Source organism: Schistocerca nitens, chromosome 9 (assembly GCF_023898315.1).
Source record: "Schistocerca nitens isolate TAMUIC-IGC-003100 chromosome 9, iqSchNite1.1, whole genome shotgun sequence".
NCBI classification, from domain to species: Eukaryota; Metazoa; Arthropoda; class Insecta; order Orthoptera; family Acrididae; genus Schistocerca; species Schistocerca nitens.
In genome coordinates, this window is record NC_064622.1 from 225,533,524 (window position 1) to 225,557,327 (window position 23,804).

Sequence of the window (23,804 nt, forward strand, 5' to 3'; positions counted from 1 at the left end):
ATAACTTAAAAAATTTTAATTAGTAAGAGTTTTTTTTGGGTCAAGGAATACTTAAATCACCAGCATTCAATATACAGTAGCTTATTTCCTTCATTGTAATGACCCAAAATGCTCATTGAAAACTAAATTGTATTCATCTATTATTCTAATTTAGCATATTATGAATGCTATTATGCATATGGTTTCATGTTATATGTAATAATATTTTATTTATGGATATATAATTGTAAATCTTTCCATGTCGTATTTTCTATGTAAGGCAATGTATGACAAATCCTATACCTTTTTATAATCATGAGATATAAGGATGCTAAGTAAATAAATAAATAAATAAAAAATCTATTCCACCCTCAGTTTCTAAATCTCCTAAACAAACAAGGAGCTCATCTACTTTGTTTTTTAATCCACTGACATTCTGACGCAAGATATTAACATTATTTTTCACTGTGCTCTTATGATAATCTTGTGATATTTTAACATTGCCAGTACCTGCCTGTCTGAGCTTCTCATTAAGCTTAATTTTCTTCAATGCTGAATCACTGGACACTGTATGGTATCCATTGTTTCATCCCCAAACACTTGAATCTTGCAGATTGTTTCAATAGGAGGATTGCTGGGCTTCCAAAAAAAATTGATGCAGTAATGTTCATCCATTTTTTCTGTCATTTTACCCACAGTATAAAATCTGATGACTACCATTTACATGTGATCACTTGTCAATGGCAAGCCAGTGACCAGTTGTTTCCACAGTTGTGAAAGAAATCAGACATGCACACTATGTAAGCCTACAAACATAGAGAGCATATGCACCCTGATACCATTGTTGGTTTCAACAATAAAAAGTAAAGGTGAATGTTTCAAGAACAACCATTGTGTATAGATTTTAAGCATTCTCTTTTTTGTAAACCATTGTTTTGAGGCTTCAAAATGTTATGAAATATATAACTACAACACAAGAAATGAGCCCACTTATTTCTGCCAAACAACAAAATTAAAGGTAACATTAGTGAGCTGATGTAAAACAAAATTAAAATCATTTCCTTAAATAGATGTCTGTATAACTGTAATAAGTCTAAGTTACCTGTACTCCTGATACTACACTGTAATTCCAAATTGTACAGAACTAGATTTTTGCAATACATGAAACAAGGTTCTTCCTGTAGTCTGTAACTTGTCAAAACTGGTGAATTGTAAATATGATAATATATTTAAACTTTGTAAAACAATATTATGTACATAAAACTCATCATTTGATATATGTATACAAAAAGATATATAAATAAATAAATGTTCATAGTCTGAGACAGAATGACCATGTTAAACAACCTGCTCCTGATATAACAGATGTTCTTAGTCTGTGTGACTACTTAATAACATCCACCATCATTTGCAGCTGTGATGAATGTAGCACTATTGTTATGGCAACAATTTGTGGCCAGCATAGACAATAACACAAGTAAAAAATAACAGTGATGTGATATTGTAGCCTAGAGTTTCATGAGTTCACCATCACTCCTCCTAGAAAGATCAGTAACAGGGTTTGTCCTTACCAAAAAAAAGCTTGTTGTAGTTTGTGACATGCTGCATGCAGCTCCATAATTTCTACATATTTTGTTTGGAAGTGGTACTGAAATGCCTATACTATGGACTGTTACTGGAAACAGGTAGAAAACAGTTTCAATTGTAGGCTACCATTAACAAACACCTTGGGAAAAGTGGAGTATGATTCTGACATCTTGAATGGCATTTTTAGAGTTGAGTCTCAGTTCAGTTGTATCATGAATAATGACCATCACGTGACAGCATAGTGAGTCAAAGAGAATGCATTCTCACAAGTTTGCAGAACAACACATTTTCCTTAGCTTTTGCATAATGTTGAGAGTGATCAATATTTTCTTGTCATCTCTTGGTAGAAGAGCAGGCAAGTGGTCAGTGTGGGAGAAGGGAGAAGAAAAAGAGAACAGGTAGAGGATGAGATATGTAACATGGTAGTATGCTACAGATATCCTGTTTTCTCATTTGCACCTCTTTTGAGATATTATCTTAATATAATCTTTCAAGAAGACAGTGTTAGTTAGGCACAATACATATATATTTATGACCATCTGCAACCTTATTATGATTCATGTGCGGCCAACAAGCTCTCCATTTCAAGTGAGACATATGTGAGATGAAGCCAGATGTATGAGCTGACACAACATGCACAGGAAAATAATCCCAAAAGCAACAGTTGTGCATCAGTTTCCACAATAAGATGATACAGCCATGGTACAGTGACATCTCAAGATAAATGGGTGCATACTTCAAAGTCCAGTTACATGTATATTCATAATTTCATCTCAGACACACACGTATGCATGCGCACACACAGACACACACACACACACACACACACACACACACACACACACACACACACACACACACACACACACACAAATATTGACAGTGCTGTTTCAGAAAGTTGTCAGAATTAAAATGCTTGCCATTACCCATTTCCATCAAATGTGTTTAGTAGTTGTCCTTTGGTTGTGGGGAATATGCCAGAACTGGTTATCTATCCCCATCAATTCCCAATTTTTGAACCCCTTTGTTTGCTATCAGCTCACTTGGTATTTAGTTGAAAAGAACCAAACTTCTATGATGCATTGGATTTCCATAACCCTCTCTATATCTTGAATTAGAGAATGGAGAAAAAGCTGCAGACACATGCCGCAGAATGTAATCAGTGTAATGTGAACACATAATGCCTCAGAAATAATAATTTCATTTCTCTTCCATTATGCTTTTTTGTGATTGGGAAATGGGGTTATTAGCTATACTTTTGGTATTGGAAGTCTCACAGTGCAATACTTTGGAATAATTCTGCCATCTTAAAAAAATATATATCAATTGCGCAGAAACCAAAAGTGAATGTTGTTATCATCTCATGATATCCAATAACCACTGTTTGGTGGCTTATGAAGTGGGTACAAGGGATTCTTGACTGCCATGGTAGCTTTCCTCCCACGATTCCAGGTGGTAGTAGCGTGGGTTGCTTGCAGACTCTGAGTGATGGTAAGAATGCGCAGCACAGGACAGCAGCCTGTTGTGACATCTTCTCCATGGGTCAACCTCTGCTGGATCAGGAAAGTGTTGAGAGGCATTGTCAATGCTGCTGCAAACTGCATCAGGAATGTCTGAAGTCACCAGCCCATCAGCACAAAGCTCATGGCACAACACGCGCAGGCACTCCCCCAGTGATGGTGTTAGCTCCCTGTGAGAACATTACAATCTTAGTCACATGACAGTTTCATCTGCAGCAAAAAGACATCAATCATTGAATGGCAAAACAGTATGGAGCACAAAAATAGGTGTTATACAGCTATGATTAGTTTAATTACACACTTTACCTATTAGCATATATATAACGTCCTTTATTGCCACCCACTAGCATCACCACCATGATCTTACTTGATGACATCCCAGACATGTCCAACAGGGAAGAAGTAGGATGATACTGGTGGGAGGGCAGGAGGGGAGGGAGGAGCACAGAAGCATCCTCTTGGACAGAATTTTGAAGTTACAGGATGTTTCATTATGCTGCTGCAGGTACCTGTTACTTGCAAAGTGCTGTAAGTAAGCAAATGACTACACTTGAATGAGATAGCAGGTATGTTAATCATTCACCAATGGGAGGGGATGGCAGTCATATCAGGAACCCCATTGTGTTCTCACTTTAAACCCTTCACTCAATAACAGCTACCTCTAAGATGCTCTGTGGGCTGTGAGACGGCATTATCTCACATGGTTTTAGATTACTTGCACCTTATACCAACATGTACTTTAATTCATCAGTTAAGGCAACTTTTATTCATGCTTAGATCATCCAACTGTTTGGTTTTGTGTTGTTGCTAATATCTGTGTACTGTATCATCCAATGAGCAGAGGTAAACATGTAGGGCTGTTGCTTCCACTGTTAAAATACACAACTGTCAACAGCAGCCAATGAAAACAACAAGTTGTTAGTCATGGCAATTCACTTTCAGGATATCAGCTTTTCCCAAATTCGTAAATGGTTCAAATGGCTCTGAGCACTATGGGACTTAACTGCTGAGGTCATCAGTCCCCTAGAACTTAGAACTACTTAAACCTAACTAATCTAAGGACAACACACACATCCATGCCCAAGGCAGGATTCAAACCTGTGACCGTAGCGGTCGCGTGGCTCCAGACTGTAGTGCCTAGAACCGCTCAGCCACTCCAGCCGGCATTTCCCAAATTGACGTACTCATGGTACAATAGGATATGAAATAAGCCCAGTACTTGCATTATGTCAGAAACAAGGTTTACCGTGTGATGTGAATCCACAAACAGATGAACTGATGCTGCACATATTGCCCATCCTGGACTTGACTACCACACTGATGGCCAGTAAAATGTCTTCTGATGCCCCAGCCACAAGATGTGCTCATTAATGACAGCAGTGCCCGCATCTTGTGGTCGTGCGGTAGCGTTCTCGCTTCCCACGCTCGGGTTCCCGGGTTCGATTCCCGGCGGGGTCAGGGATTTTCTCTGCCTCGTGATGGCTGGGTGTTGTGTGCTGTCCTTAGGTTAGTTAGGTTTAAGTAGTTCTAAGTTCTAGGGGACTTATGACCACAGCAGTTGAGTCCCATAGTGCTCAGAGCCATTTGAACCATTTTTAATGACAGCAGTGGTCTCCCTCCATTGCAGCACACTGCCATGACTTACAACAGTAGGAAGAGTTACATGACCTCCTGGAACTATTTCTATGCTCCTACAGTATTCCAAAGTGACTAGTGTGCTCATTTTAAATGGATGACTAGGATTTTGTCTCGTAAGCTTCATTGTGCTGAGGTCTATGATTTGATAAGGAATGTATGAGCATCTGATGCACTGACCCTAGCATCAACCTGTATGCTACGAGGGCTATCCACAAAGTACATTACGTTTTGGAATTAAAAATAAATAAAGTATTGGAAATTTTTTTATTATATACAGATGAAAGCCACACTTAAATACTACTTTTCTACATAGTTGCCATTTAAATTAAGGCACTTATCGTAGCGATGGACGAGCTTGGAAATTCCATCGTCGTAAAATTCGTCCGCCTGCACCTTCAACCACGTGGTTACCTCTTCCTGAAGCTGTGCGTCGTCATCAAAACGCTGCATAACCAACCACTTCTTCATTGCTGGGAATAAGTGGAAGTCGCTCGGTGCCAGGTCGGGACTGTACAACTCCCACTTAAAAGATTCGAGAACTTCACGAGTGGCATTTGCCGTGTGGGCCTGGGCGTTGTCGTGAATCAGCAAGATCTTTGAGCCCAACTTTCCCCTGTGCTTGTTTTGTATTGCTCTTCTGAGGTTGTGCAGAGTTTGGCAATACCTTTGAGAGTTTATTGTAGTGCCTCTTTCCAGGAAATCCACAAAAATCACACCTTTACTGTCCTTGCCGACATTGTCTGCATTCATTTCTTGGGTTTTGGGGGAGAATTTGTGTGCCCCCACTGCATTGACTGCAATTTTGTCTTGCAGTTCACATGCTTAACCCATGTTTCGTCACCAGTAACGATGCGATCGAATAATGAGTCGCCATCTTTCTCGTAAGCGTCCAAAAACATTAACGCTACCAGACATTCTCTGATTTTTGTGAATCTCTGTCAAGATTTCTGGTTTCCATCTTGCACAAAACTTGTGGTAACCAAGCTTTTCGGTAATGATTTCGTGCAACAAACTTTGTGAAATTTGTGGAAAACTCATAGAGTGTTCTGTTATTGTGAAATTACAGTTTTCACGGACTGCGGCATCGACTTTTTCGACAAGTTCGGCAGTCACTATGCTGGGTCTTCCACTTCGCTCTTCATCGTGAACATTAGTTCGGCCATTTTTAAATTTTATGACCCATTTACGCACTCCACCTTCAGTGATTATGTTGTCCGCATACGCTTCACAAAGCTGCCAATAGATTTCAATAGGTGTATAGTTTTTTGCAGTCAGAAACCTTATTACAGCATGCACTTCACACTTTGCAGCATTTTCAATTAACACTGACATTTCAAACTGTCACAGTAACTCAACGGAGTACAGCACGAACCTCTCACTAGCACGGCAGGATGCCGACTGAGCGGCGGAATGCCATGACACCAAGATGCCCACGCTAGCCCCGCCCCTAATGGACACAAACGAAAACGTAATGTACTTTGTGGATAGCCCTCGTACTGTCATTTACAATATTATTACACTGCTGGCACCTCACTTCCAAGGTGCTGAATAAAAGTACAAAAGATCCATACAATCCTCTGCAGGATTACCACTTGAGTTTGCTTAAATTCAGTTCATTCTCCCAAAGTGTGCATCAGTGCTTTGATGTGTCCTATGAGTACTAATCCAGTATGATACTTGAAACAACAGTCACCCTTTCAACAAGTTGAACATGTGTTTTTCTCAGTTCATTGTTCCAAATCTCAGTACACAGTTCCTGCTTCATCCACAGTACATCATTTTGAATAACTTGTATCAAATAGAGTTATTTTTTTCATTTTCCACTATGGAACCCTTGCATAATTCTTGTCTGTGTGGGTGAATACATGGGAAGACCATGACTTTACCTGCAGGGCAGCACAGAAATAAATAAAACAACCATAGTGACTCTCTCCTTATATGATGGGTGGTCAGTGGGAATGATGATCTACTACCTAAAACCTTTGTGATGCAGTTTTAGTTAGATTTTTCCCTAGTGCTTCAGGATCATTTTGCCTTTGCTAGAGTGGAAAAGCTACAGGCTGAAGTGTTATTAGTCTGGCTGCAATGGGCCCACCAAGCCAGTCTCAGATGTGTTCAACAGTTTTCTAGCCCTTTGAGCATGCTGGTGACAGTACCATAACTGGAAATTTGCTGTATATCCACTTAGCTCTATAGGGATGAGGTTTGTTGTTCTTAAACAGAAAATTCTCTTTGGATCAATGTGGGAGAGAACTGAAGGTTAAAAGACTTCATCTCCATATACTCGTTTCAGGTGAAATTGTGCTGTCATCAGTCATTGTTTGTTTCTACTTACATCATTGTTCCAATGGCACACTATTTGGAAGTTTTGTGCACAAATGTGTAGATATTTTATGTTCCAGACTCCCTCTCTAGACAAACACACTGCTTGTCAGCATACATAGAAATGCAAAAGAGAACAAATTGTAGTTACACTCACAGACCCCATATCTGCAATGATCCTCTGTCCAACGTATTGGGATGATTTGAATTCAAGTTGCTACAAGCAGTTACACCAAGCATTCAGAGGTTAACAAAGACAGTGTTAGTCATCTTTGATCTATATTCTTCTGAAGGCTTAGTGTAGCTTAGTTGCATTCTGCTACCAATCGTGATGGGGTGTAACCAAGAAGGGCCCTCATTTTGTACTGCAGCTCCTTGTAGCAATGTTGCCACAATCTCCTTCAAGTACCACCTTTTGCTTGAAAGGAGTCCAGCTATGAGAAGCTGTAATAGCATCTGCTACCTCTCACAGTGATTGAACGGATTGTATCCTACCAATAGCTTACCACCCCAATGACATGATACATTAAATAACTGAAACATGTAAACTCTTCAAGTAATTAAAGTGATCACTAGCTCCAACACCAATGATTCATGAATCCTAACTACTTGAGCAATGTTCCTACCACTAGCAGGTTAAGTTGACATTTTTATGTGTGCATTATGGCCTCTTCCTGTATTAATAAAGACTAAGTAATTTCAGCTCAAGTTTTTCCAGACACTTACATTTTCATAAGATGTCAGTGCACCATGACCAAACCTATGCTCCCCACTTCCTCATCAATTATTTTGATCAAAGTATGTTATGCCCGACAAGCCACTTTAAAAGGTCTGACACATAAGAACTTTTCACAGTTAAAAATTACTTCCTTTCCTTTACCCTTTGCAATTGGAATAATGTAAAACAATCTGTGTGCTTCCATATATCCCTCAATCCTTTTTATTGTGTCCTTATAGCCCTTGCATCAGAGATGACAAAATTGTTCACTTTCTATGCAAAAGCATGTTTTGCTATATTTACCTGATTATGTGGGTGGGCACAGTATTTGCAACAATGCTTTCATAATTGGGAGCAGCAAGGTTAGAATCCCCATCAAACTATCTTAATCAAGGTTCTTGCATTTTCCCTAAACCATATAACCCTAATGCTGAGAAGGTTCCTTCAGCAACAGACAGCTGACTTTCTTTTCCATCTTTGTCCACCTCAAAAATATACTTCACCTTCAATGACCCTGAACTTGATGTGATTATAAACATAATTTTCCTCTCTCTCTATTCTCATTTTTCATTAAAATTCTCTTAAAATCTCACTAACAATTTTGAATGGATGGCTACAAAGCAAATATGTCTTTAAACTTCTTGCAGGCTTCATTTAAGTTTCACATTTCTTTATTACCAATTTACCAGTTTTGGCTATGGCCATCTTCAGAGCTGTTAAAAAAAAGAAGAGTGGTGTAACTTAGTTGGTTACACCACTGATTTTCATTTGTAAGAGATCTGAAGATGTCAGTAACTGAAACCAGTACTAGTGAAATGTAAAATTTATTTTATCAAAAGGACATTTACAAATAAATTGCCTTAATATGATAATGGACTCATTTACAGACTTTACGCCTTCATTCTTTCAAGTTGTTTTGATGACCATTTTAAAGGTACAGATGATGATCAAAAACATGTAGCATGAAGATTTCACATGAGACAGATAAGTTGCATAATAATCTAGAAACTCATTGATGACAGCACTTTCAACCTAACGGAAACAATGCCTTCCTTTAGACATAAATATTGTCTAAAACTGTTCTTTGTATATTCAAGGAGCTGGTGGTGCAGAAAGCAAAACACCTACAGCAGTGCAAACATTCTAAATTTCGCCATGTATAAAACCAGTAAATGTGTAATAACAAAGTGAAACATGATGGGAGTAGGCTGAAAATTGGTGAACATATTCCTTAACAGTGTGCTGGGGTATAAAGCAGATTGTTAAGTCAACCTGAACGAAGCCTATACAAATATTGAAGGCTTGTACCCAAAGTTTTAGTTCCATATGACCTTGTTAGTGAGTTTAGTGCAGACTGATAAATGCTGGCAGTCGCAGTGTTAAGGTGGTTGTCCCACTAACAACCTGATGACAGACTGGCAGCATCCCATTATTTGATTAACACTGTGCAATTGATCAGAATTCATGACAGAATAAAGGTCCACTACAGTGATGCATAAGTGTCACAGCACTATCCCTACAAATAGAATCAGAAATTTACAAGCAGTATGATGTCTGTGTCTCGGTCAGGTATATCAAGTTCTGACTATCTAATAATCCACAAGCATTGAACTTGTCATGGAATACTGCCAACTGAGACTGTATGACATTGCAGCAACTGTAAGTATTAGTAACTGTTCAGCAGACCTCACTACATGTGATGTGTTCCAATTTCACCAAGATGAGTGCCCCAGTAACGAACACCTGAACTGAAACAGCATTGTGTTGGTGCATGTGAACAACTTCTATGGTATTTTATTTATTTATTTTACATGTCTAGTTCTGTAGGACCAAACTGAGGAGCAAATCATCAAAGTCATGGAACATGTCAGTACATGAAGTTACAACATAAAAATAATAACGGATGAAATAAAATGTTTCTGAACCCAAAAAGGACAAGCCATAAGTTTATGTAAATGCAATCAACAATATAATGTAGGAATCAGCTTAATTTCTCAAGGAACTCCTCGACAGAATAGAAGGAGTGACCCTTGAGGAAACTCTTCAGTTCCGATTTGAAAGTGCTTGGATTACTGCTAAGATTTTTGAATTCTTGTGGTAGCTTATTGAAAATGGATGCAGCAGTATACTGTGACCCCATTCTGCACAAGAGTCAAGGAAGTGCCGTTCAAATGCAGATTGGATTTCTTCCTAGTATTAGCTGAGTGAAAGCTGCCAATTCTTGGGAATAAGCTGATATAATTAACAAGAAAGGAATTGAGAAGCCAGTTTCAGGATACCCAGACCAGTGAACTGGGCCCAACAGGAGGTTCACAAACTTACACCACTTATTGCCCAAACTGCCCATTTCTGAACCAAAAATATCCTATGGGAACGGAGAGAGTTACCCCAAAATGTAATACCATATGACATAAGCAAATGAAAATAAACAAAGTAGACAAATTTTCATGTCAAACCATCATTTACTTCAGATACTACTTGAATAGTAAAAATGGCAGCATTAAGTCTTTGAACAAGATCCTGAATGTGGGCTTTCCATGACAGTTTATTATCTATCTGAATACCTAGAAATTTGAACTGTCCAGTTTCACTAATCATATGCCCTTTCTGTGAAATTAAAATATTGGGTTTTGTTGAATTGTATGTTAGAAGATGTAAACACTGAGTCTTACTGTGATTTAGCATTACTTTATTTTCTACAAGCCATGAACGTATCTACATCTACATTTATACTCCGCAAGCCACCCATCAGTGCATGGTGGAGGGCACTTTATGTGCCACTGTCATTACCTCCCTTTCCTGTTCCAGTCACGTATGGTTCGTGGGAAGAACGACTGCCAGAAAGCCTCCATGTGCCTCGAATCTATCGTGATCTCCTTGGGAGGTATAAGTAGGGGGAAGCAATATATTTGATACCTCATCCAGAAATGCACCCTCTCAAAACCTGGACAGCAAGCTACACCGCAATGCAGAGCACCTCTCTTGCAGAGTCTGCCACTTGAGTTGGCTAAACATCTCCGTAATGCTATGATGCTTACCAAATAACCCTGTGACAAAACGCACCACTCTTCTTTGGATCTTCTCTATCTCCTCTGTCAACCCGACCTGATACAGATCCCACACTTGGTTCAAATGGCTCTGAGAACTATGGGACTTAACTTCTGAGGTCATCAGTCCCCTAGAACTTAGAACTACTTAAACCTAACTAACCTAAGGACATCACACACGTCCATGCCTGAGGCAGGATTCGAACCTGCAACCGTAGCGGTCGCGCGGTTCCAGACTGTAGTGCCTAGAACCGTTCGGCCACTTTGACCGGCTGATCCCACACTGATGAGCAATACTCAAGTATAGGTCGAACGAGTGTTTTGTAAGACATCTCCTTTGTTGATGAACTACATTTTCTAAGGACTCTCCCAATGAATCTCAACCTGGCACCCACCTTACCAACAATTAATTTTATATGATCATGCCACTTCAAATCGTTCTGTATGCATACTCCCAGATATTTTACAGAAGTAACTAGTACCAGTGTTTGCTATGATATAATCATACAATAAAGGATCCTTCTTTCTATGTATTCACAATACATTACGTTTGTCTATGTTAAGGGTCAGTTGCCACTCCCTGCACCAAGTGCCTATCCACTGCAGATCTTCCTGCATTTCACTGCAATTTTCTAATGCTGCAACTTCTCTGTATACTACAGCATCATCTGTGAAAAGCCGCATGGAACTTCCAACACTATTTACTAGGTCATTTATATATATTGTGAAAAGCAATGGTCCCGTAACACTCCCCTGTGGCACGCCAGAGGATACATTAACGTCTGTAGACGTCTCTCCATTGAGAACAACATGCTGTGTTCTGTTTGTACATGTTTGAACAGAGCTAATGTTGCACACAACATCCTGTACTACAAAGTTAGTGTCATCAGCAAACAGAAATATTTTAGAACTACCTGTAATGCTAGAGGGCATATCATTTATATAAATAAGGAACAGGAGTGTCCCAGCACTTATCCCTGGGGCATCCCCCATTTAACTGTGCCCCACTCATACCCCAAATCACAACCATTCTCAATACTGTGGACAATGACCTTTTGCTGTCTGTTGTTAAAGTAGGAGGCGAACAAATTGTGAGCTATTCTCCATATTCCATAATGGTCCACTTCTCAAGCAATATTTTGTGATCAACACAATCAACTGCCTTAGTTAAATCAAAGGAGATACCTAGAATTCAAAACCTTTTGTTTAATTTACCCAGTACCTCACAGAGGAAACAGAATAAAGCCAAACTGTACATTTGATAGTAAATTATGTGAAACAGAATGATCAATTTTACTTACACAAACAGCCTTTACAATAACTTTAGCAAACACTGGTGGCATAGAAATTGGTCTGAAATTGTCTACATTATACCTTTCTTCCTTTTTATAAAGCAGCTTTACTGCTGAGAAATTAAATCATTCAGGAAACTGACTATTCTTAAAGGAAAAATTACAAATATAGATAAGTACAGGGCTAACATGTGCAGCACAGTACTTTAATATTCTGCTAAGCACTCTATCACATCTTCAATGACTTAATTATTAACTCAATCTCCCACTTGCCAGTACCACAGAGGAGTATTTCAGACACCAGTTTCAGAAAGGCATTTTCCAAAGGTGTTATATGATTCCCTGTAGAATCTAAGTTTTTATTTGATTCACCAGCAATGCTCAGAAAATTATTGTTAAATGCTGTACATATAGGCTATCTGACTTATCACCTACAGAAAAAGTTTAAGTACAAACTGACTATGTTGTCAACCTAGTGCTGTTGACCACACACTTCCTTCACAACCGGCCATATGGTTTTAATTTTCTCCTGTGAATTAGCTATTCTTTTTGAATACTACATACTCTTTGCCTTCCTAATATTTTTAAGCACCTTACAAAACTGCTTGTAATGGGCTACCATTGTCACTGTTTCTAACATATTGGTATAATTCCCACTTTGTTCCACATGATATCCTTATCTCACTAGTCAGCCACGCAAGCTGCTTTTTACTGCCAGCACCCTTTTTAGAATGCGCTAATGGAAAGCGACTTTCAAAGAGCATGAGATTTGTCATCTATGTTAATGGCACTATAAACATCCTGCTGCTCTTGTTCCTTAACAAGATTTAAAAAAAAAATATTGCCATTGGATTTGCTTTTCTACATAGTTTATAATATTATATAACATTTGTTTGAGTACAAAAAATATTTTGTGTTAAAATTTGTGTGTCATGGCCAGAAAGGCCATTCACTCTTTTACTAACATCTAATAATGAAGAATGAATAAAAACATTGTCTCCGGCTGTGCTACTGTTCCTCTGCACCCGGGCTGGAAAAAACATAATCTGCATCAGATCATATGAATTTAGTAAGTCTACCAACATCCTTTTTCTTGCACAGTCACATACAAAATTGATATTGAAGTCACCACATATAACTAATTTTTGGTACTACCTATAAAGTGAACCAAGAAACCTCTCTAGCTTCAGTAGAAATGCTCTGAAGTCAGAGTTAGAGGACCTATAAACAACAACAATTAGAAATTTAGTTTCAGTAAATTCAACTGTCCCTGCACAACATTCAAATACCTGCACAGTGCAGTACCATGATACGTCTACGGAATGTGAAATACTGTTTTTTACATACATGGCCAGTAAATTCAACTGTCCCTGCACAACATTCAAATACCTGCACAGTGCAGTACCATGATACGTCTACGGAATGTGAAATACTATTTTTTACATACATGGCCACTGCCCCACTCTGCAAAGAACTCCTTGAAAAACAGCCAGCTAATCTGTATCCTGATAAAGGTAGCCTCTGAACTGCTCGGATATACCAATAATGTCAGAGCCAACATCTGTAAGCAGGTCAGTAACTTTATCTATAATACCTCTTATATTTTGATGAAATATGCTGATTCCTTTTCTACTCGGATATCTGACCTCCTCTGGAGGTGATTCCTTTGTTAGAGGTACTTCCTTTAAGCAGGGATACCTATCAGCTGACTTCAGTCTAGAAAATCAGCTGACTTCAGTCTAGAAAAGGTGCAGTTCTAACACCAACTACTGCACGAATTTTCCTTGAGTGATCCCACCAGTATCCACTACACTGTCACCTATAAGCTTTGCTAGCCTCCCCTTCCCAAACCTATTTAGATGCAGACCATACATAGTGAAATCCGATCCACTGATAGACTCAACTGGCACCACTGCAAAGTGAGCCATGCCCTCCAGCATAAGTGTTTTCTGCAGCCCCATATTAAAATGCCAAACAGCAGCATTAAGATGAGGCCGATCACAATGCTGAAACAGTTGCACGAAGTGCACATTAGTGCCACCAGTTTGAGTAGCTATCTTTGCCATGTCACCATCTACATCATATTCCCCATCACTATCAATACTATTCCCTGTTCACCCACAATCACTATTTGATCCTCTTTTATAAAATTCCTTCATAACTCCTCTGCGTTGACAGTCACCTGAGCCAACTCTGCACTAGACTGCACAATGCTGGTGACCTGGCACTCACTCCCCAACACTTTCTGCCATGTGAACTACATAGCAGCAGAACTTTCTTCTTTCTGTTTCAGTTTGCAACCTGGAACAAATCTTACATTGTAACACACTACTCACAAGCCTATGACAAAGCCCACACTTCTCACTCATGGTAAAATGTTGTGGTTTAACAATAAAGTACGGTGCATTCTATGCAATAATTGTCACTGGTGGAGAAATGTCGGTCCACTACCATCATCCAGAGTGAAGAGTGTGACTTAAGAATCATGTCATCCTGAGCATGTTAACAACACACAGTTGTCCTGAGCTTCTTTTGGGACAAAAAGACGTCTTCTTGAGGATACACAGGGCGAGTGAACACAGTCCCTTCTTCTTATTCACTGGTTATACATGGATGCTCTTCCAGATGCCACCCCCCCCCCCTCCCCTTCCCCATGTCTTGAGTAAATTTTTGTTCAAGTGGGAGAACATTTTCCAAATGTCTTCATAGTGTGAAAATGAGGCAAATAAATACTTTGATGTGAGAAACAGCTTGGTTGGCTGGCTCATCAGCCCTCCTTAAAGCCACAAGGCGGATTCGATCCCGGAAGTAGCAAAAAAAAAAAAAAAAAAAAAAAAGGATGGGAAACTTGCATTAGGCATGAGGATATTACATTGAAAACTGATACAGTGCAGTTTGTGGGCTCTAAATAACATATTTAAATGTATTTATGGTTTTCATTCGACTCTCCCAGATAAACAGAGATAGAAAAAGACAGAACTGACAAACTGTCTTGTTTTCAATTATTTTATCACTTACATTCTGTCATAATATATAAACTTCTATAATTTCTGTCTCTTTGATGAAATAGGTCCCCAAACTCATCTACAGGCTGACATATGTGAGGTGTGTTGAAAAGTAATGCCTCCACAATTTTATGAGAACTCTTGAAGCTTTATAAATAAAATCAACATCATAAACACAAGTCTGGGTATTTTGTCATTGGTCTCTCAATATACATATTCCTTACTGTCATTTCTTGTTAACAATATTAACTTATTCCCAAGAATAATCAGCTTTCACTCAATTAATACTCGGCAGAAATCAAACCTGCATTTGCATCAGACTTCCTTAACTCTTGCACAGAAAGGGGTTGCAGTATACTGCTGCATCCATTTTCAGTAAGCTACCTTTCAAATTCAAAAATCTTAGCAGTAATCCACGCACTTTCAAATCAAAACTGAAGAGTTTCCTAATGGGTCACTCCTTCTATTCTATTGAGGAGTTCCTTGAAAAAATAAGCTTATTCTTGTTGTATTGTTGATTGTGTTTACTTAAACTTATGTACTGACTTTTTTGGGTTCATAAACATTTTATTTTTATCTGTTATTACTTTTATGTTTTAATTTCATGTACTGACACATTGCATGACCTTGGAGATTTGCACCTCAATATGGTCACCCTGGTGACAAATCTATTTCTCCAAATGAGAGACCAGTTTGTTGGTGCCATCACTATAGAATGTTTGACTTTGTTGAAGGAGCAACAGTCTCACCTCTGCTTACACCACTTCATCATTATCAAAGTGAAATTTTTTGAGGTGATCTTTTCTGCTTTTCTGGGGAATTAGAGCATGCAGTTTCTCAAGTACTGACATAGTTGCAATACACACTGCCATGTTACAAGCTACAATTCGGATCCCTCTAGAGGCAAAAAATTTCAACTTGTGTCAATGAAAAAAGAAAGTTAACTGAGTAATATGCGTGACATGTATACCTAAACTGATACTGAGAACAAAATAAAAAACTCAGAGGAATTACTTTTCAGCATGCCCAATATTATAAGCTGGAATAGTCTACACCTAAATCCATACTCTGCAAACCATTGTGAAGTGTATGGCAGAGGGTATATCACATTGTACCAGTTATTAGGGTTTCTTCCCATTCTGTTCACACATGGAGTGCAGAAAAAATGACTGAAGCAGTTGCAAATCTATCAAGATCTGACCACATATTTATGCAGCTTTTTTATTTATTTATTTATTCATCCGTGGAACAATAAATATTGTATGGATGTGGTCAGATTACAACACATGACCACACATTTACAATTACAATTAAACAGGTTTCTCATATTTTGTGTAGTTTTTATAACTAGTCATACGCATATTTATAATTACATAATATTTTGGTGATAATGTCATATGTTGCTAATAATCTACATCTATGTTAAATATTCTTTTACAGTATAACAACTTTTACTTACTAAAAAGGTTTTAAGCTTTTGTCTGAAAGTGAGGGGCTCATTTATTTCTTTAATTTCTTGTGGTAATTTGTTGTACAGTTTTATCCCATTGTAAAATATACTTTTTTGCATCTTTGCCTTGTTCTTTCTATCTAGATGGAGGTGGTGACAAGCTCTTGTTTCATGGTCATGTATTAGGCTGTTTGTGTTGTACATGTTGAGATTTTTCTTAATGAACATTATGTTCTGAAAGATATACTCACAAGAAACAGTTAGAATTCCTAGCTTTCTAAATAATTCTAGACAGTGGGCCCTGTTGTTGCTATTTGTTATTATCCTTATGGCTCTTTTTTGTACTTTGAACACAGTTTGTATGTTACTGGCACTTGTTCCCCAAAACATGATCCCATAGCTGAGGACTGAGCGTAGATATCCGTAATATGTTATTTTAAGACAGGTATTATTGCATACCGGTGCAAGGATTCTAAGAGCATAGCATGCTGTGGATAATTTCTTTGCCAAAATGTTGACATGGTTTGTCCATTTCAGTTGGCTGTCTACATTCATCCCTAAGAATTTGGTACTTGTTACACATTCTAATTCATTATTATTAACTTTTATTCTAGTGGCATTGTGTTTTTTGTTCAATTGGAAGTTAATATAGTTAGTTTTCTTTACATTTAGGGTTACTTTATTTTTTTAATGACCAGTTGTGGATCCTAAAAGAGGGTAACATCCTTGCCTTAAGAAATAAATTAGCTATAGAGGACTGGGATCTGGTTTACCGGACTGAAGGATCTGAAAACAAATGGGCCAAATTCTATGATACTATGCTAAGACACTTTGACAGATGCTGCCCTGTTAAGAAAATACAAAGAGTGTTCACCCATAACCAAAGTGCAAAAACCAACAGACTGATACTTCCAGCAAATATGATAAAACTCAGGCAAAACATCCAGGACTTGGATGTGTTACACAAGTCAACAAACCTGCAGGTTTTTAAGGCCAAGTACAACGAAGCCAAGAAAATCTTTAAGAAAGAGCTTTCAAATCTAAGAAAACAGATATACAGCAGTGAAATAGCTCAATCAGACAATATAGCCAAGACCTCATGGAGAATTGTAAATCAATTTCGCAAAGCCACACCGAAGCCAGAAACTGAATTTTTAATTATAAGACATGAAGGAAACACAATTAAAGATCCTAATAAAGTCTGCAATGTTTTCAATAAATACTTTATATCTGCAGCTGTTAGTCCAATTAATAACACAGTTGTGAGTAGTGAGGTAAAGCTCTGCCCATTTGAAGAGCCGCCTTTTGAATTCAAACAAGTAAGTGAAAAAGAAATAGGCAGGATAATAAATAACCTAAAGAATAAGTTCTCAACTGGATGGGATGGTTTGAGTAGTATCGTGATTAAAAAGTGTAATAAGGAATTAGTTAAAATAATCACCCACCTGGTAAACTGCAGTATCAGAGAACATACATTTCCAAATGTATTGAAATGGAGCAGAGTTAAACCAGTGCATAAAAAAGGATCCAAGGAAGAGGTTTCAAATTTCAGGCCCATATCATTAATACCTGTCTTCAGCAAAGTATTTGAAGTTGTGCTGCTGACACAACTTAGTGACTATTTCTTGAAAAATAAGTTCCTAACAGAGACACAACACGGATTCCGAAAAGATCATAGTACTATGACAGCAATTACGGAATTTCTTCACAAAACGTATGGTGCCCTTGATCAAGGAATGCAAACAGCTGGCATATTTCTAGACCTTACTAAAGCCTTTGACTCGGTAAACCACGAGTTACTTTTAAGTAAACTTGAGTCATACAATGTAAATGCCGCATCCATGCAATTGCTGGCTACATATTTATTTAACCGCATGCAGTGTACAATGCTGACTTACAAAATCAATAATCAGATCATTAATTTTCAGTCCAAATATGAGACAGTCACACAAGGTGTACCCCAGGGCTCAATTTTGGGCCCTTTCCTTTTCCTAGTGTACATAAATGATATAGAGCAACCATTCAACTCCCAATTGGTAACCTATGCAGACGATACCTCACTGTTATTTCTTGGTAAGCAAAATGATGAGTTAACGTTGGTAGCCACTGAGGGACTACAGCAAATAACTACTTATTTCCAAGATCAAGGTTTGAAAGTTAATATCAGTAAATCTCAGTTATTGCCATTTAAACTTACAAACTCACACCAAACCTCTATCAGTAACATAGGTGGAATTGAAGTAGTGGACACAGAAGGCTGCAGATTTCTAGGTATTCACCTAGATGAAAATCTAAGATGGGTAAACCATATCAAATTTTTATGCAATAAAATCAGCAGTTCATTACATCTAATCAGCCAGTTATCAAAGGTAGTTCCACATCAGACATTAAAAACAATTTATTATGGAACCATTTTTCCACAGATTAATTACGGGATAGAGATATGGGGTTGTGCTGCCGACATACATATGAACAGAATATTAACCCTACAGAAAAGAGCAATCAGAATTATCCATGGATTAGGGTATAGAGATTCATGCAGGGAAATCTTTGTCCATCATAAATACCTAACAGTCTACTCACTGTATCTTTACAAATTAATTATATTTTTTGTGACACATCAAAACAAAGAAACAAAGTGCTCTGATATGCATGCCTATAATACAAGAAATAAAGACTGCTACTACAGACAAAGAACAAAATTAAAAACAACAGACCATAGTCCATGCATTAGTGGTCAAATATGGTACAACAGATTACCGAGCTCTATAAGGTGCCACGAAGGGAACTTATTCAAAGTGAAACTGAAACATTTCTTGATTGACAAATGTTTATACTCTTTAAGTGAATATTAATATTAAACTAAAATAAGTTATTGTGTATATATATATGTATATATTGTACTAAACTTGTAAAAAAAATGCTATGACGTTTGCAAAAGACACCAGTTGGTGTCTCCATGCAAAAAAAATACAATAAATAAATAAATAAATAAATCATTGAGAGCCTCGTTTGCTCTTTCTGACAGTTGTGTTGGATTTTCACCTGTTATTACTATGTTGCTGTCATCAGCAAAAAGTATTTTTTCGCCATGTCTGATACTTTGTGGGAAGTCGTTAATGTATATAAGAAACAATATTGGGCCGAATACACTTCCCTGTGGGACGCCTATATTCACATTTTCTGCGTCAGACAGATGTTTTATAAGGGAATTGTTTGAAAATTGTGATATCTCAACTCGTTGAACTCTGTTTTCCAAGTATGATTTGAACCACTTCTTTGTCACACCTCTTATTCCTATTTGCCCTAATTTATGAAGTAAGATTTTGTGGTCAACTGTATCAAAGGCCTTGGACAAGTCTAAAAAGATACCATTTACATTTTCACCTTTGTCCAGTGCTTCTAAAATTACTTTAGTGAACTGTGCTATAGCATATTGTGTGCCTTTTCTGGGCCTAAAACCAAATTGGTCATTGGAAAGAAGATTATATTTATTCAGGTAATTTAGCAGTCTCTTTTTGACTAGTATTTCTATTATTTTAGAAATGATAGACAGTATAGAGATCGGCCTGTAGTTCTCTACATTTTCCACATCTTTTGCTTGTTTTAGTTACTCCGGAAAGTATCCAGATTCGAAAGATTCATTAATTATGTCTGTTAATGGGCCCTTTATGGAGTCTATACAATCTTTAATTACGCAGACTGGGATTTCATCAAGTCCTACTGAAGTTTTATTTTTTAGTTGGTGTACTAATAGTGCCACTTCCCTTTCTGTAGTTGGCAAGAGCACCATTGAGTTTGTTGGCTGGTTCTGAGTAGGTAAATCATACATATCTGGAAATTTCTGCTGTAATTTTTTTGCAATACTACTGAAATATGAGTTTACAAAATCAGCTAATTTTTTAGGGTTACCTACTGGTACATCTTTGTTTTTAATATGTGAATTGAGGTCCTTTTTAGCAGAGTTAGATGTTTCCTGTTTGACGATGTTCCAGGCTGCTTTGCTCTTGTTTTCAGCTTCAAGTAATATTTTGTTGTTTGAAAGTTTTTTTGCGGCTAGCAACACCTTTCTGTAAATTTTCCTGTACTTTTTGTAGGATTGCAGAACTTCTGGGTTAGATTGATTATTTTTTATGGAGTTGAGATATCTAAGAGTTTCTGAGGATTTTTTGATACCTGTAGTCACCCACTGATTTCTCTTTGTAGTTTTAATTTGATAAAGAGTTTTGGGAAACATCTCTTCAAATCTGAGTTTAAAAATTGACATGAACTTGATAAATTTCTGATTTGCGTTGGTTTCTGCATAGACTTCCCTCCAATCTTCATATTCTAGCTGGGATTTAAACTGATGCAGGGCTGATTTGGAAAACATTCTTTTGTATGTACAAAGTTTAGGAGGAGTTTCTAAATGAACGTTAGTTTTTAAGATCTGGCAGAGGTGGTCTGCTAGGCCCAGGTTTTGGACAACAATATGACATTATTTACTATCAATATCTGTAGCTACATGATCTATAGATGAGGAGGATTCTTTCTTTATTCTAGTTGGACAATTAACAAGGGAGGATATTCCATAACAGCTTAGAATATTCACATATATGTTGCTAGCCTTATCAGGCTTCATCATATTAATGTTTAAGTCACCACAGATAATTACATTTGCTTTTGGTCCAGAAACCTTGTCTAAGCTTTGATTCAGTTTTGAGAAGAATATATCAATGTCTCCACTGGGAGAGCAGTACACACAAAATATGAATAATTTTTTTGCTATGCCAGGTCCTATTATTTCAACAGCGGAAAGTTCGAAATGTTTGTCCTCACCTAGATCTAAAAGATCATATCTTACTTTAAATGACATACCTTTTTTTACATAGATACATGAACCTCCACCATTCATTGAGATTCTGCTGTAGTAACATGCAAGGTCAAATGAGGCTAATGCAATGTGTTCAATTTGCTTCCCTTTGCACTAGTGTTCAGTGATACACAAAATTTGGCTATCAAATTTTTCCAATTCTACTTCTAGCTGTTGTGCTTTGTTCTTTATGGCTTGAATGTTTTGGTGAAACACTGTTAGGCATTTGTTTTCACTTATCTTGGTGGCGCCTTTCCCTTTAGACCTGATGCTAAAAAATCCTTTAGATGAGCTGGTGGCATGGTTATTCTTCTGTTGATGACAGTGGAGGTGAGTCTGTTGCCGGTTTGACTTGGAAGTTGGTGTATCTGAAGGTATCTGCCTTATGTTAGTCTTGTAACTGAGGCCGGGTACCAAAAATCCTGCAGAGTTGAAAGTTTCCTGGTTCTTGTGCTTCTTCTGTTTGCTTCTGTTACTGCTGATGATGGTGAAGCTGGTGAAAAGTCTTTCACTGTTGAAGACTGAGGAGCGGCCAATACTGATGAAAGGTCATTGGCTGTTGGCACATCAGGCGTTTTTTCTCTTGTTAATGATGCAGTTGCGTAGTATGTAGTTGCTTCTGCTGAAGCTGCTTTGGTAACTTCTGTCCTAGTTGAATCATTTATCTCAGCTGTTTTTGAAGAAAGTGGAGATTCTAGTGCTGGACTTGTTGTCAGTGATTCAGTTTTATTTTCTTGTTGGAAATTTTCAGTTGCTGTGTTTGGTGGTGGAAGTGGTATGGTCGTGCTATTCTTGTCCTTAACTGCCTTCACTGCATTAAGGATTTCTCGACTAATGAATGATTTTCCGAGTTTATTTCTGTGAAGCCCATGCCTTGTAAAATGACTTCTCTCTGCGGATGGTACGTCCACATATGTGGCATTTGGGAGGCTTCGGCAGATTTTCTCAAATTTCCTATTAGTAACTGTGATTTCTTTGTTGACACAGGATTCTTCTATAAGATCATGTCTTTGTGGGATACTGGCAATGAAGAAGTTAACATCTGTAATTTTCTGTAATGTACTTCTTAGAGCTCTTGTGGCGAGTTTGCCCTCGTTCCTATAAACATCATTAGCACCTCCTATTATTAGACAGTTGCTTCCCAGCTTCAAAGAATGTTCACAGTCTTTTAAAACTTCGCGCAAAGGGGCACCCGGTTTCGTTATTCCACTAACCTTGAATATAGTTTGCATGTTACACAAAATGTCGGCTAAGCCCTTTCCATGACTGTCTGAAAGTATGAAAATATCTTCTTTTTTCTTCTTACCTGTATTGGTAGATATCTTGTTTGCACGATAAGTCTGTTCCATGTATTTTCTGGTATTTCCTTTCTTGTTATTGCAGGACTTCGTAGGCCTACTGAAATGATTTGTGGTCGCTGCATTTGATGAAAGTACTTCCTTTCTTTGGCTCTTTTCACATATTTCGTATTCATCACACGTTAAAAATTTAAACTTATTTGCTTGTGGGAGACGAAAGTTGTTTTCGTTACGATAAACACGACAAAACTTTTTAGGCCTAATAAAGTTACCGTTTTGTTCGTTTACAACCGTTTCACTACCCTTTGAATGGTCTATCACTTCTTCCAGCTTCTGTACACTATCTATCACTGATTCAAGCTTCTCTACATATAGTTTAGCTAACATAAGATCATATTTTAATGAAGAAGTCGTGCATTCTTCTTCGCATTCCGTTTGTAAACACACGATATGACGATAGTTACAGTGCACATTTCCACAGTCACAGGTCATGTTTTTTTCCTCTAAGACATTTAAACATTGACGAAGGATCCATTTCTGTGACCACGAACATAATTTAACACCATATTTCACCTTGTTACTGCATTTTACACACACAGGATTTAAAAACTCTTAATTTTCCGCGGATCGGTTTATCAGTACGTCTACACGCGCCGCCATCTTACTACGCATACCCAGCACCTCATTACTGATAACTGCATCATCTGCAAAAAGTCTGAGGTTACTTTGTATATTGTCTACAAGGTCATTAATATACAACATTAACAGAAAGGGTCCCAACACACTTCCCTGGGGCACACCAGAAGTTACTTCTACATCTGACGATGACTCTCCATCCACAATAACATGCTGTGTCCTTCCTACCTAAAAGTCCTCATCCCAGTCACAAACTGCACTTGATACCCTTAAGATTATACTTTTGACAATAAGCGTAGTTGTGGTCCTGAGTCAAATACTTTTAGAAATAAAGAAATACTGCATCTATCTGATTGTTTTCAGCAGTCATGTGGGAAAAATGCTAGTTGGTTTTCACATAGTCGATGTTTTTCGATTCAGTGCTGGATTGCGTGGAGAAAATCATTTTGTTGGAGATATC

General features: G+C 37.8%; 1 protein-coding gene across 1 annotated transcript; it reads right to left on the reverse strand.

The window, feature by feature from the left end:
• Positions 1 to 2,958: 2,958 nt before the first annotated feature.
• LOC126204140 (uncharacterized) lies at positions 2,959 to 21,535 on the reverse strand. Its single transcript, XM_049938550.1, has 2 exons — positions 21,416 to 21,535; positions 2,959 to 3,256 (listed from the first exon to the last, which is right to left on the reverse strand). The coding sequence occupies exons 1-2, from the start codon at positions 21,472 to 21,474 to the stop codon at positions 2,959 to 2,961; spliced, it is 357 nt and encodes a 118-aa protein (XP_049794507.1). The 5' UTR covers positions 21,475 to 21,535.
• Positions 21,536 to 23,804: the final 2,269 nt, after the last annotated feature.